General features: G+C 40.5%; 1 protein-coding gene across 1 annotated transcript in view; it reads left to right on the forward strand.

Moving 5' to 3' along the window:
* LOC116941598 (XK-related protein 6-like) overlaps positions 1-16,266 on the forward strand; it is a 31,506-nt gene extending 15,240 nt beyond the window's left edge. Inside the window, exon 4 of the mRNA XM_032952800.2 lies at positions 5,864-16,266. Within this exon, the coding sequence (XP_032808691.2) occupies positions 5,864-6,819 (956 nt within the window). The 3' untranslated portion in view covers positions 6,820-16,266. The remainder of the gene's footprint in view (positions 1-5,863) is intronic.
* Positions 16,267-16,640: the final 374 nt, after the last annotated feature.

The following is a 16,640-nucleotide window of genomic DNA, read 5'->3' on the forward strand; positions in this document are numbered from 1 at the left end:
CCTTGCTCAAAGGCTAAGAACATGAAGAGCTACTTAATCCCTTAGCAATCCAAGGGCTGGGGTGGTGGCCCAGATTATTTTCTGTACAATGGCTGCAAGATTCATGATTGGTGACATCTGCATTAGATGGTGCTTTGAGGTTATGGCTTTTGAATAAGGCAGTATATCCATCACAACATACCCAGTAATTTAGGTTTTGTTAATTTGGCCAACATTCTGGCATTTTCCCCATATTGTTATTATAAGCTTGTGTCTTTAAGTATTTGGACACAAATCGGGCTAGATTTGGCCTAGTTTGCCTTTTAATGGTAATATTACTTGCTAACACTTAATTTTACATCAACAGGTACATTAATACAAGTACCAATTGTAATGTGTTACAATGGGCAAATCACAACAACACATAAATAATGTAATTATTGAACATTTTCATGAATGCAATTGCATTCATTTACATTGTAAAAAACGAATTTTATTACTTGATGTTTTGACTTCGCTATATGTGTGATTAAATCGTATAGCCTTTAATAGACTTTTGAGGCAAGTGCTGTTAGCGAGCACCTATGCAGGCTGGAACAATACAATAGGGGGTGGGTGGCCAGCACCACGCCGGACTGCCTTTGTCTCCCCCAGTGACGATGTGTACACACCACACCAGGTATTCATTTGAGGCTGAGACGACCTAGGGGAGGCCCAGGACCAGTTCAGATAATCATCACTGGTGTTGGCTGTGAACGGGAATCGAACCCGGGCTACCGGGTTCGTAGCGCAGCAACTCTGATTAGCCCGTTTGGTTACGTACGGTACGAAAGAAGTTCAACGTACATGCCCACTTGTAATATCACTGAAAACACCATTGAAAACACTGACACTTTTTGTTCAGAGCATATTATGTTAATATTTACGCACAAACATCTTCCATCCTCTTCTTGGACCTTTTAAAATATATATATAAATGGAAATATTGAGCTCTTAAGTATTCAGTATTGAGCCATGCTGGGATATTCAATACACACTGACCCTATTTTCAGCATGGATTAGCCACAATCTAAAATATATACCTCTGTTTGTGCAACATTATAAAAAAACAACAACAGCCCAGCAGCCTAATTCATAACTAAAATAGTGTCACAATTATAATAGCTGCATCGGGTAGTGGTAATATTATGTCAGTGGGCAACTGTCACATTGCAGACAGGGGCTCCTATTTTCAAATATGACAATTGTCTCAGATGTATATATATGTAATAGTGAAGGGGTGTCACATTGGCGGATTTGTTAACTACCTCACCCTGTGTACAGGAGGTCGTGAGTTCGATCCTGAGCCTGCTGATCCTGACGCCTGTATATTTTGAGTTTGCATGTTCTCCCCGTGGTCGTGTGGATTTTTCTCTAGGTCCTCCAGTTTTTCCCTCCACATATAGAAACATGCGGGTATTTGGCTGCTATAAATTTCCACATAAACCACTTCGTGGAGCTATCATTTGTGACCAGGGTGCTTCTGAAATAGAGCTATATAGCTTAGTAGGCCTTACATGGTTAAATAAAATAAAAACATAAAAATAGTTGAGTTTTGAATAATAATGAAATAATGTACAACATGTTGGCAGTCCATTGATGGATGAAGAGCTCCTCATGCCATCTCAGTCATGAGGATTGTTTGACCATGTTTCACCATGCTGGTCATTACCTTTTGGTGAAGGGGAGGTGGGGGAAAGGCAGGATTGGTTTAGGTATCACTCACCATTGACTTTGACGTGGCTGAGACTCAGACTTAGGTTGCCGAATTCATAACACAGTGCTATAACCACGTTGCCACCACGTTGGCCCCCAATGACCTTACTGAGAGTGATTATTACCCCACCACTAATATATTGCGGTAAGTACGGTTCACACCCAATAATACATACCTTACATTATACACAATATAACATGTTACGGTGCAATTTATTATACATGTTACATTACGTAATAGATTATTAATTATACTGGATGTCAAAAAATTTATTTAATGTTTCTGCATTTAAAATACGTTGAAGCTTGCTCTTTTTTATCCGGGATTAGTCAGGCTAAATCCAAAGTCTGGCTAGCTGGGGGTATACTGTAATTGCGCCAGTGTGGTGAGATGTTAACTACCTCGCCTGGTATACAGGACGTCATGGGTTCGATTCTGACCCTGATGCCTGTATATTTAGAGTTTGCATGTTCTCCCCGTGGTTGCGTGGATTTTTATCCGGGTCCTCCGGTTTTTCCCTCCACATTTATAAATATGCTTTTAGAGCATTTGGCTGCTATTAATGTACACGTGATAAGCCACTTCGTTGAGCTATCATTTGTGGCCAGGTCACTTTTGAAAAAGAGCTATATAGCTCAGTGGGCCTTACCTGGTAAAATAAAAAGTTTAGCTTAGTTTAGATTTTCATATGATTCAATGCGTGTATCATGAGCATAAGGATAGATTTTAATCTGAATAAATGCATCCTTATATGCCTACTTTTAATATATTGTTTTATTCTGTGCTGCGTTATCACTTCCTAAAATTGTCATGCAGGTATGATAGAATGGCTTAAACATATCTTCAAAATAAGTAGTGCTTAATCATTGTTCTTTGTTTAATATGGTATTCATGTGAATGCAGTAATGTTGAATGAAAGGATATTTACAGTCCTCATTGGGTCAAGTTCACATGTGAGCTGAGCAGTTGTTAGTAACATGCTTCATTTGTCATTATTTGTCTGTCTCCGACGAGCTGCCCAGCTTACCCGTGACAAAGGAGCACCCCTAAGGCCGGTGATCTCAATCGCTTACCGGCTCGTGTGCAGGCGTGACCCAGTCCAATTCCCGATGCCAACAGATGCTCTCCAACTGGATACTCCCTCTACCTGCTTCCTGTCCGATATAGTACCCAAAGTGTAATAGATCACACACGCCATCGTGCACATGCAAATCATTTGAAGCATTCAAGGGAGCTTAAGTAATTTAGAGCAAAGAAAGGTGTACAGCGCCACTTTAAACATTGGAACGTTATCATTGTAGTGTGGCCATTTTTGCCTAGTTTTCAAAACGACGAGGGACTAGGATATACTGGCTCAAAACTGACTGAGGAACAGCACCATGGCCGGGGACATTGGTGCTGAAGCTAAATTTGCCATGGGGCTCCAAGGGCCTGGCAACCACAGCTTTACCCGTCGACTCCTCATCTGTCCCCTATCAGCAGCAGGGAAGCAGTCAGAGAGTGACTTGAAACTAAATATATTATAGTTAATTGTTAATTTAGACACGTTTATTAATTAAACTCTAGTCTTTTTGTAATTTTCCATCTGTAGCTCTTCAATTTGCCTTCAGGTTGTACCGGGTGTTGTTCAGCTTGAATGTTATGCTCCACATGCATGTGAGCTTCTTTAGGAATTGAATAGCAGGAACTAAATTCAGTTCCTGAAGAAGCTCTCAGATTTTAAAGAGGTTCCTAGCAACGTGGAGGGAAATGTTGGACATCATGTCGAACAACATGTGGTACAACCTGAAAATATACAGGAGAGCTATGCAACGCAATCGTGAAAATCTACGCAGTAGTATATTCCATCTGTATTTTTTAGCAGTAACTCAGCCGGGAAGTTAAACGAAGTAGGTGCATTGTGGTGCACATCAATCTGACATCACAAATCGCTTCAGGGTCAGTCTGACAGAGTACAGGTTGACAAGGGAGCCCACGTGCTAATAAAGGTCTGGGATCTATGGCAGGTCTAAGCTGCCATGACAATGCAGCTCTCCGATACCAGACCCAAGCTAGCACTAACCCAGAGAAGTTCCTACTGTCTGTCGAAACAATGTATTTGTCATTATGTACCCTACTCTTTGGTTCTATTCGGTAAAGTCATGTAGGTAAAAAATAAAACAACAAAAATCACGACGTTTCGGCCACAACACAAGTGGCCTTCATCAGGAGAAGGGACCAAGCTGTCCATAGGACAGCGTTGGAGTGAAGAAAGCCAAGCGCAGGTCGCCTCCTTTAAGCTGTGAGGGGGTAAACAGAAAACGCCTTGACAAAGGAATTAGCATAAAATGTACTACTGTGAAAGCTTGGAATTAGCATAAAATGACATTACACCACCGTGAGAGTTTGGGATGCCACTACTTGAATAAATATACTGTACCATTGAAAATTAGTTTAATGTTTGGTTCGATTTAGAACATCTTTCCAATGGTTGCTTAATTTGAAACCATCTTCTCGGTTGAAATTGTTTCTGTGTTTGTAAATCTGAATTGCCTCGTGGGCAAATCTCTGATAAAAAAAAACCCGTGGGTTTGCAGAGGACCTTGGTATCGGAGAAAACTATATCGTGATCACCCACAGCGTTGTAACAGTGATCAGCCACGGCAGAAGAATTCGTTCTGCCGTGTTTCAAATCCGACCTGTGCTCGCGAATTCGGTCAGAGACATGTCGTTTCGTCTCCCCGATATAGCAGTCACCACAGGTGCAGATCAATTTGTAAACCCCAGGGTACTGTAAGTCAGGAATGACATCCTTCATGGAAGGGATCAGGTCACGGATTTTGTGTACTGTATTGAACCGGACCAGCATCTTGTGTTTGTTTAGAATTTTGGAGACCTTTTTAGTAACGCCTGCTATATATGGTAGTGTGATGGTTTTGATCGGAGTATCAAGTGGTTGTTTCTGTATGGAGGGAGAAACAGCTTGGCGGATCGTACGGCCAGAGTATCCATTCCTTTTGAGGGCCAGATGTACATGTTTTAATTCACTGGTCAGGTGGTGTTGGTCCGAATTAAAACATGTACATCTGGCCCTCAAAAGGAATGGATACTCTGACCGTACGATCCGCCAAGCTGTTTCTCCCTCCATACAGAAACAACCACATGATACTCCGATCAAAACCATCACACTACCATATATAGCAGGCGTTACTAAAAAGATCTCCAAAATTCTAAACAAACACAAGATCCTGGTCCGGTTCAATACAGTAAACAAAATCCATGACCTGATCCCTTCCGTGAAGGATGTCATTCCTGACTTACAGTACCCCGGGGTTTACAAATTGATCTGCACCTGTGGTGACTGCTATATCGGGGAGACGAAACGACATGTCTCTGACCGAATTCGCGAGCACAGGTCGGATTTGAAACACGGCAGAACGAATTCTTCTGCCGTGGCTGATCACTGTTACAACGCTGTGGAAGATCACGATATAGTTTTCTCCGATACCAAGGTCCTCTGCAAACCCACGGGTTTTTATCAGAGATTTGTCCACGAGGCAATTCAGATTTACAAACACAGACACAATTTCAACCGAGAAGATGGTTTCAAATTAAGCAACCATTGCAAAGATGTTCTAAATCGAACCAAACATTAAACTAATTTTCAATGGTACAGTATATTTATTCAAGTAGTGGCATCCCAAACTCTCACGGTGGTGTAATGTCATTTTATGCTAATTCCAAGCTTTCACAGTAGTACATTTTATGCGAATTCCTTTGTCAAAGCGTTTTCTGTTTACCCCCTCACAGCTTAAAGGAGGCGACCTGCGCTTGGCTTTCTTCACTCCAACGCTGTCCTCTGGACAGTTTGGTCCCTTCACCTGATGAAGGCCACTTGTGTTGTGGCCGAAACGTCGTGATTTTTGTTTTATTTTTTACCTACGTGACTTTACCGAATAGAACCAAAGAGTATGGATCCTTGCAGTCACGAAAGCTTCAAATATAGAATTATGTATCCTGTTTTAAAACTACTAACCTGCCAACTCTGAGCAATGGCCCATTCCACCGCTGCTACTTAGCGTCGCTTACGCAAACCTTCATTATATTGACGTCCTCTTGGTAATCTCTGATGTTTATTTGTACACTCAGGTGTGTCATCAGCTGCCTCTTTGCTGTCGCTCACCATGGTGCTGGCCTCCTACCAAAAGGCGCTGCGGGACTCGCGAGATGATAAGCACCGCATGAGCTACAGAGGCGCCTTGCTGCAGATGTCCTGGAGGGCCTTCACCATCTTTTCCCGCGTCCTCTCCTTTGCTCTGTTCGCCTCCATCTTTCAGCTGTACTTTGTCATTTTCCTGGTGGTGCACTGGTGCATCATGACATTCTGGATCATCACGGTGGAGACCGACTTTTGCATGTCCAAGTGGGAGGAGATTCTGGTCGACATGCTCATGGGTGTAATCTACATCTTCTGCTGGTTCAACGTCAAGGAGGGAAAGACCCATCGGAGAATGTTTGCGTTTTACCTTATCGTGTTGACAGAAAACTCGGCCATGATGCTACTGTGGTATTTCAACAGAGACCCCTTGGCAACTGACGCCTACGCTCTGCCTCTCCTCTGTTTCAGTGTGATCAGTTTCTCGCTGGGGATGGCCATAATGCTGGTTTACTATGGCTTCCTTCACCCGGGCGGCCGACGCTTTCAGGGGATGCCTGGCTCTTGTTGCTCGGCCGCACTGAATGGCATGACCATCCCTCAGCCGCCCAGCCCGCCACACCTGGTGCCACGGCCCCCAGTGTCGCTGTCTGATGCCGCGCTACGGGGCAGCAGGGAGCTGAGCGAAGCGGATGGCTACACGCCCGTTTTTGAAGTGCGGATGTCGCCCATTCCACCCTCGCCTGCCATGCAGTACCGCCCGGAGGGGCCCGTGATCAGGGTGGACATCCCGCGCAAGAAATACCCGGCGTGGGACGCGCACTTCATCGACCGGCGCCTGCGGGGTAACATCTACGTCCTAGAGTTCCTCACTCCTACTGCCACCGCCATCCAGTACCGTGACGTCACGCTCTCGTACGAGATGTACGAGTACGAGACGACTGTCTGATCCGTCGCGGTGTCCGCAGTTGTCTGCGCATTTCGTTTGATGATATTTTGTTATGATTTTTTTGACGTTTGAAATTTTTATTGCAATAAGCAGGAATATGTTCATGGTTGAGGTATGTGCTAGGCAAGCTTAATCCGAACCAATTTGGAATTGTCCGATTTTGATCTGATCTTTTTTTTATCATCTCTGCCGTAGTCTCTTACACACTTCTTTTGTCAATGAAGCACTGTCATCACGGTTCTCTGAGTCAACAAGATTCTCAACGTTTTCCACTTCTTCCTTCTTCCCATTGTTTTTTAAAAGAAACGCCTTTTCTAGACGTCGATATTGTTATTAAATTAAGTGTGCTGCTAACTGAATTTTACTTGGTAAAAATGTGTTTGTGCAGGATTTAAATGTTGGTGCAAAATACTGATTTCAATTGCGTGGTGTCATGAATTAGAATGTGCTGCATAGGTCTCATCACCTGTGCCTCACACTAGACCATGCAGGGCCTCATTACTATCTCAGGCCAGGTGATGATTGCTTTATTTTTTTCCTGAAAAAGGTTAGATAAAAAAAATATGAAGAGTTAATTTTATTAACAATGCTATTTTATAAAACATACAGTATATATAAATTATATTTTTTGTCTCGCTTAAGCAGAATAAGCATAGTTATATTTATTTCACAGTGCACTTTAGTGAATGTTATAAGAAATTATAAAAAATATATATAACATGTTTTTTACAACAATTATTTAACTCTATTAAGGGTTTCCAGTAAAATATGATTACACTGAGTTTAAATGAATAAAATACACAAAAAGCACAGTCTTTTCATTTCACATATACAGTATATGTAATGAAGATATCTGCACCTATTAGCACGGTTGGCTATGTATGGTGCAAAAGAAGTTCAACATACATACATATCACACTTTATGCTCAGAGAAAATTGCATACATTGCTCTGAAGATGAAAACCTTGTGTTGAGCACTACTTAGTAGGTTCACACGATATAAATATGATCCGTTATTTTTAGGCAGATATGGGTTCTTACACTTCATATATGTCTACTTTATAATGTCTGACGTGCACTCTCAAGCATTAAAACCCATTTATCAATCTGTAACACATTTATATTTTTCCTTAAAAAGGCAGATCTAGCAATGGTGCAACATAATGCATCACAAATTACTTATTTGTGATTATACATAGCAATCATCGACCGCTACTGGCAGACTAATGCCCCAGGTCACACTTGCAATGAGACCATCCTGGTCACTTCAGTTCTCATCTGGTTAAACAAAATAGACTTTAAAATCAACGTGAATCTCGATAAACCCATGAAAGAAATATGGTATGCTCCAAATGTTATTATCTGTCCACCAACCACCAGCATGGTGGGTTTAATCTCCATTGGGAGTGATGAAGTGTTGTGAACCAAAGTTAAATCTGCCACTGCCATTTCACACACGTTTTGGGCGCCACACCAGATAGTGGGCATGTAACGATGCATCGATGATTCACCAATTAAAATCACTAGCGATACGTGCATCGGGTATTTTTTTTTAATTTATGCACGTTATGAGCAAATTATATTGCAATGTTGCATTTGGGCTAATGGTAATAATGAGACAGACCGTAGAAACAAGATGGACAAAACAAACGAGATGGTGCTGATGGATAATAAAAACAAATTAGACGGACAAAAAAGGTACATTTGAGAGGATACACGCAAGATAGAAAATTAGACTGAGTCATCATGAATGAGATAATACAAATAAGACAGATCAAATGAAGAAAACTTAACCAACAAGAGAATATTTACAATAGAGTACACTTTACACAGTACAAATGAGGCAGTGAATAAAATGTGTTAGCAAAGTAATATTGAAATCAATTCCAGAATCATGACCCCTGAATTGTGACAGTTCGCTAGTTTGTAGTAGGTAAATCGTTACTTGCCCAATGTAGGGGATTATCGTCAGTTCAGCCGCATTAACATCTCTTGTTTTAGTGTTAGCAAAATGTAGGGAATCACATTTCACCGATAATTTAAAAAAGCAAATAGTAAAGGCTCAATAAACCTTCATCGTTTGAAGTATTCCCTAGTTATTTTGCAAACTATCAAATGCTGCTGCAGCAACCAGGACATTTGGTTTTGTGCAGGCTTGCTAGAAATGACTTCAAATTAAAACAACAAAAAATTTGTTTTAAAATGTTGATTTACTATGAGACCAAAATCTTAATAAAAAATAACTATACTTTTAAAGAGAAGCTACATTTTCTCCTGGAAAAGCACATAGTGTGACTCATTTAAAAAAAATCCTAGCAAGCCTGATGGGAATGCATGCCAACCTAAAACCGTAAAATCAACCCATCACGAAGCCACAGCAGACATTGGTTAAATGTCTTGTGGTGCGGTTGGTTTAACTCCAAAGGTGCCAGTGTCGTGTGCATTGGAGTATGGTTGTGGTGTTAGCAGTGCCTTTTAATATTTACTTTTACAATGCAATACTTCAGCATTATTTTTGTTTTAAATGTTATCGTGAATACAAAACACACCTTATGCTTGTACAAACATTTTTCTAAAATCTTTATTACGGTGTATTTAAAATATATTTTCATTTGATGTTACGTTTACAAAGTTGGTCTTATAAAATATTCCATATGAAATGATAAGTGATCAAGTGGAAAACTGCACACACTCACACAAGCACACACAAGCACAGTATATCTGCTAAAGCAATAACATCATGTAAAACAGTTAGATTTTAGAGCATTATACAATCCAATGGTGCTAAAACTTTCTTCAAAAGTACATAGAACAACACCAAGTTAGTACTTTGCTTTCTATCTGTTTGTATTGTGCAGTCATTACACCAGACATGTGAAAGGCTTAGCAGAAGTGCTCTGTGATACAGGACAGAGTGCTCAAAGAAACCACAGACATAAACTAAGACTACCTTTGGTGGTTTTTTTTGTTATTTCCCACCTACAACTCCCCACTCCACCCCCCTGTTACCAATTACACCAGTACATTAAACCAATGGTGCTCAATGGTGCTCAATGTTGGTGTTCAAAATCAGGTGCTTAAGAGTGGACAGGGGATTGCTGGTGTGAAGGTTGAATATTGAGTTTGAGGCAAAAACTTAAGTTTGCAAGAGCCTGCTATGTTTCCACGACCACTGTTAACTGCTGTCTTAAATAAAGTTCCCGTTTAACAAGGTATTGTGTACAAATTAAAATAAAATTTTGTTGTAAAATGTTAAGCCATTCTGAAGAATGGCGCGGCTTGTAAAGTTGCACTCTGAAAAGAGATGTCACTGACCGTGCGTCATCTTTCTGCGTTAACCCTGCGATGTCACGACTGCTTCCAAGGTTGGCCCACTTAACAGTGCGCGGCTTCCTTGTGGAAGCGATCTTCCAGGCCCACATCGCAGACTCACTTGTACCCCTTTTCCACTGGCACATCTAAGTCACGCCAGCGCAGGGACCATCTAGGTATGGATGTTTTTTCCACTGGCTAATTACATAGCCGAACCACTGGCCTCGCACCGATATCTGAAGTTGGCTTGAGGCCAAGCAAGGCCAAATGTGAGGCTAATCGTGTTCGTCTTATGTTTCACGAGTTAATGCACTTTCAAGTTTTATGCTTTATGACGTACATGCATTGCATGTGACGTCAGGCAGTATGGCTCTGCTTCTGCAGTGGACAAAAACCTGGCACCTTCCAGCTGTACCGGGCCGGCTCGGCACAGCCCTGTTGCGGCATGGGTTGTACGGTGGAAGAGAAGTACTTGGGTTGGGTCGGCATGTGAGGGCTGCTGTGGGAACTCGGGCCGACAAGACAGTAAACTTTTCTCGCAAAATTGGGCCAACACGCTTCCCCTTGGTCGTGGAAAAGTGATGTAAGGCTAGTCCGAGTGCTTACTCACACTCTTGAGTAGGAACCTTTGGGCTCGGTGGGTCTTTGAGGCAAGACAACAGCTGGTGTGAACATAAAATGAGAATCATTTTAGGGGAAAATAAACCCTGTGTAACCAGGGCCAGACCGAAATCAATTCCAAGTGCACATAATGTAAATGGAAACTGAGGTCGTGTCTGAATTGTTATATTGGGGAATTGGGGGTGTCAATCGCCCTTTTTAAACCCAATGCAGTACTGCAGTTGCGTTTCTGTTTTTATGAGTGTATTTCAACTGTGTTAGGTAGTTGTTTACATTACGAGTATAACTTTCTACTTTAGATACTGGTGAATAGTGGGATATACACGTGGTAGAAAACAATTGTGACTCATGTGAGTATTAGTGTGGTTCATTCTTCCAGAAGTGCTCACGCAAAAAGGAAAATTATACCCATAGACCAATGGTGCTAAATTACCGACGCATTTGTACAATTTACCGATTGTATTCCTAAAGCCTTATGAGCAGAAATATTACATTCTTATAGGCATAAGGAAATACATTATTTTATAGCCAACACAGATGGCCTGAAAACCGTAAAGGTTATGGACTTAAAAGCCAAACCATTTAATATGTAAGGACTAATATGTTAGACGTGACTGTTCACTATTTATAAAGCTTGTTCATTTACAACATCTTCCTGGGCTACAGTTCCACACAACAAACCATTTACACACGCTTCATTGCACGTTCACCGTTACTTGACAATGTGTTGTGCACATTATCTCTTCTCCATTGCCCATTCCCTTCCTCTTCCCTCCACTCCTTTCGGTCCCTCCCCTGCCCCACGTGCCCTCCGTTGCCACGGTCACTCATTCCTCGGCCCTCGTACGCTCCTGCCATCTAAATCGCTCTATTTTGTTACCACGTTTTGAACTATGTAAAGCACCTTGGGTTAAGGCGCTGTATAAATATAAAATAGGTTGTCGGTTTTCACCATGCTCAAACCGTGTCAGAACATCGGACGTTCTTTTTCCCAATGTGTATGCACTTTTTCACCCTGACACGAAGTTGCACTTTGCAATTTCATACCTCCAATGGTTATCCAGCTACCCTGATGATAAACTTAAGTTTATATATAATAAAATACTCCTGATGTAATAATGCGTTCAGAAGTGACATTTTCGCAAGACGTAAAAAAAGAAAGTGGCATTTTGATCAATTGATGGTGTTTTTTTTCAGTCTTGCACAACTGCTCAGAAACATTTCAGTAAAATGGCATGTGTTGCACACTTCAAGGTGAGAAAGGTTGCATGGCTAAAGGGGTGAAGGAATGATACATGTTCCGTCTCCCTGTTTTTGGGAACTGGTTGCATAATTCACTCGAGTATGTTCCCCCCTCTTGTATTCTGCTAAATGACAACCAAGGGGAAATTCCCTGCAGGTGTTTTAAAAAAAAACCGGCTACAGGTATGGAGGCAGTGAAGCATTTATACTGAATCAGAGCATAGGCTCAATGTGTGTGTGTGTGAAACTTGGGAGAGTTCAAACTACAGAACCATCCTTATTGATCTCCTTTGAAAACACGGTTACGTAAAAGCATGAATTTACCCTATGACCCAATATATTATTTTAACACGTAGGCTTTCGCGACCAATGTCATCCATGATACGGGTTTTTTTGGGTTAGGTCGTGTAAATATATAAATGTGTCGTTAAACCCGCCACCACCCGACACAGCCAATTAGTAAGGTTTGTCACGTAAACAGAACGTGCCACTTCGTTACTAGTACAGCACACCGGTATGTTGGAGAGCAAAGCCGCATTTACAATCTGAGTACAACGTTTCGCATGTAATTACAGCTAGCTTCATCAGGTCGCTTGATGAAACTAGTATTAAGACTTGTTGCCTGATGAAGCTAGTTGTAATTACTGGCGAAACGTTGTACTCAGATTGTAAATGTGGCTTTGCTCTCCAACATACCAGTGTGCTGTACTAGTAACGAATTGGCACGTTCTGTTTACGTGACAAACCTTACTAATTGGCTGTCGGATGGTGGCGGGTTTAACGCCACGTTTATATATTTACGCGATCTAACCCCAAAAACTCTGTGTTATGGACCAATATATTGTTAACCTTTCACAACAGAACCATTGTTCAAAATGCTATTCAGATGACAGTCGCCTCTGAGAAATGTTTGATATTCTACCCTTCTCCATCTGCATCACGTTAAGCCATGTATCACTCTTTTATTTCACACCTGTAAAAAAAATGCTGATGCGATGACAAAGATTATTGATTTGAATTAGCACTCGCCAGCCCTTCATTGTGCTGTCTTGCCAGACCCAGGGCCCCACGGGGTCACTAACAGGGCCCGATTCATGGGGTCTGACCCTGACTACTCTTTGAGCAGGCCTTCTCAGGATTACAATTTAGTTACGAGACATTTTAATTAGAATTTACAGCAGTGAAATAAAATACTTAGTTGTAAAGATTTAAGGTGTATGCGTGCATTTAAGAAAAAAACTATTTTTTACCTTAACATGATGAATCTACCTCATACACTGTATAAGTAACATTTCATTTTATCATGAATTTTGTTCGCTTTTCTTTTTGCCGACATTGTTTGGAAAATTATAAACTTCATTTCGTAATGCATAAGACCTGCTTCACACAGTAAACTAATATAATTACTTAGGGTAGATTTCATTCAGCAATATTATTAAACAGTACTTACACTGTACCATATCTTTGTCTTACCGATATGATGGTAGTCACATCAGTTATTCCAGTGGCACAGCTGCATTTCTAAAGCACTTTATCCTTATGGGTGACCTATCTATTCGCTTCTTTTCCTTGATGTCCTGATTGGGGTTACCTATAATTTTCCAAATCAAAGTGTGCTGATGTGTTACAATTAAATACGAGATGCTGGAAAGTGCATCCACGTTGTCTGCAGTTTACTGTACAGAGCACAAGGAATACATTGGGAAATAGGGTTATGATGATTTTGGATTACATGTGCTGTGGTCCATAGAAAAAAATATCCTCGCCTACAAGGCCGATCCAATGTGTAAAAGAAAATATGTTTCTTATAATGAATATATATGTACATGTTTAATGGAAACAGTAAATCACTCAAATATTTTACACATAGCTGTACATGCAAAATATATTGACGGTGCATGGTTAAACATACAAAGCAAATATTTACTATATCTCAAACAGGTTTTATATGTTTTTAGCATATATGAGCATATATTTTCATTCATAATGGGACACGGTGAAACTGATTTATCATACCAAAATATGAAAGTCGTGGTTACTGTTGATAAACACGATATAACCACAATTCAGGATTAGGTTAAAAAAAATAACCTTATTGGGTCAGATTCCGTTGCGCTGAGAGTCTAATTTAACTGTTTTCCTCGAGCAGGGAGCAAGAATTCAACACCAAAGCCCTCTTAATTATTTCATTCCTTTGTGTATATCTTTTTCTAAGCATTGGGCTTTATATAATGCCATCCCGTTTAGCAACGTACATGCTTTTTTATAATTAAAATACATTGTTTTAAAGGAATGTTACGTCAATATTCGTAACATTGTTATTCATCTTTTTTCATAAATCACATTGGGATAAATGATTAATATATATGACCCAAAGCTTGATGAAACGTGTTTTTATTTTATCATGTAAAACTAAAAAAAACACCTATAATGAAAATAATAAAAATTTAACATAGAATTCTCACGACGTTTCGGCCACAACGCAAGTAGCGTTGTGGCCGAAACGTCGTGAGAATTTTTTAATGTTTTATTTTTTCCCTTCTACGTGACTTTACCGAAAGAACCAAGAATATGAATCCCTGCAGTCACGAAAGCTTTAAATCGAAACCTACAATGAAATATAATTTTTTATTTGAGTACCCATAGGCCACGTGATAAGTTAAATATTTTGTTTTAATTACTAAGGACATCTTAATGATGTAGTCTTTATCGTCGCAAGACTAATGTGGGAATTCAACTTTGAATCACTTGATACGAAGTAGATAACAAAAGGTATACTGCATACTCCTTTTCGTGGTACTTGTATAGCTGTTGGATGTGTTGTCGGGCTGTACCACGTTTTGGCACGATGTCCGACGTTTCGCTGCACGTGCTGAGAACTTCACTTTCACGTGCAAAGGAGCTCGTTCGGGAACTGAATTCAGTCTCGCGAAGAAGCTCTAAACACTCGCAGCGACACGTTGACTTGCCAACCAAACAAGCGGTACAACCCCCGAAAACACGTCGGAGAGCAACGTAAGGTATAGGTCGTAGAAACACAATGCTTGGGGTGGACAGCAGCATGCTGTAGGCTGGCAGAGGAGTTGGAGAATGACCCACACCAGGGTGCCTGTCTAAAGCCACATCAAATGGGAAATCCACACAGTCCATCAATGTTTTTGAACAAAATTCATGTGAGCATTGTGTTTTTTTTCTGAGTGCAGAAAAAAAGTAAAACAGTTAAGCTGACGTTGCTATACTTACGTGCAGTTGTAAAACAAACAGGACGTACGGAATCTTAAAATGTGCAGACACGTGCGCATTTTTTTTTTGCAATACATTTGCTGGTTTTGTGGATTTCTGCTGCTTTGCCATTGACGTGGCCACATGCAAATTAGAAAGGTTAAAGACGAACTCATTTGCAGGACTTCTCTCTTGTTGTACAATAAAGGCTAATAACTAAAGTCCCTATAGACTTGAAACATCAACAGTATGGTTAGTGTTGTGCGTGCTTTAACAATACAATTTAATTATATAGTCAGAATTACAGATGTGTAAATGTGCTATGTTAAGTGAATATACTGGATGTATATAATATATGTGTGTATAGTGTTTCATTGAAAATTGTTTATAACAAGAAACCTTTAATTGTGCAGTTTGACAGCTGAGAAATGTGCTGAAGTTTTAAAACATTCCTTTTGGCATGAATTCTCATTTGCGTCGCTTGTAATACTGCTCTGAAATTTTTCTGAACTGATTAAATGGTGCTATTGAAAAAAAACTCAATCCGGCGTTGGTATGTATTAGAAAGTATATTGCTTACGTAATAATATTAGCCAAGTGTTTTATAATTGTGCAGAACGTAGAAAATATTATTTGCTTTGAGCTGTGTTTGAACAGATTGATGGTGAAGTTTTGAAATGGCCAATCGGTTAGAATGTTGCTTTGGCTTGTATTGTCCCGTGATGTGTATTGGCTCTAACACATTTTTGACGTTATTGGCCAGGTAAATGGTGTACTGATAACTGATGTAACGATAACTTGTCCAGCACAAGGCGGTTGAAATAGTTTCTCTGTGATGCATGGCTTGGATCAGGTAGTAAAGTCGCTTGCTGCATCGCTATCACATGACAGATTTTTTGTTTAATATCATGTAAAAGTCGCTGTGTGAACGCATACAGTATTAATTGTGTAACCTTGTTTTTTGTGTTTATGGGAAAGTTAAGCAGCAGCAAAATACCGTTTATCGGTAGAATGTTTTCCCATCACTCAATAAAAAAAAGTATATATTAACTACTCACACTGTGCTTTTTTTCTGGGGCTCTTTTTACTGTTTTTTTTACATTTTGCATATTTGTATTTTGAGTTTATGCACTGCGTGGGATCCTGCAGTGGTGTAAGAGTTAGCACACTCGACTTGCATTCCAGAGGTGGCCTGCTCAATTTCATCTTGACCTGACAACCAATAGAAAAGTTCTGAAATCCCCCCCACTCCACCTGTCCACCCGGCAATATAATTGGGTGGACCACAGTGAGTCCTGTGATGTGGTCGAGTTTGGATCCGCCCATCTTCAACACGTCTGATCAACGTGGAAGAGTAGGCCAAATGTCCTTTAGTGGAGGCCCATCTTCCAGCAGTGGTGTAACCAATTGCCACACCTTCACCT

The sequence above is a fragment of the Petromyzon marinus genome, chromosome 12 (assembly GCF_048934315.1).
Source record: "Petromyzon marinus isolate PM22_M1 ecotype Great Lakes invasive population chromosome 12, UKy_Petmar_22M1.pri1.0, whole genome shotgun sequence".
NCBI classification, from domain to species: domain Eukaryota; kingdom Metazoa; phylum Chordata; class Hyperoartia; order Petromyzontiformes; family Petromyzontidae; genus Petromyzon; species Petromyzon marinus.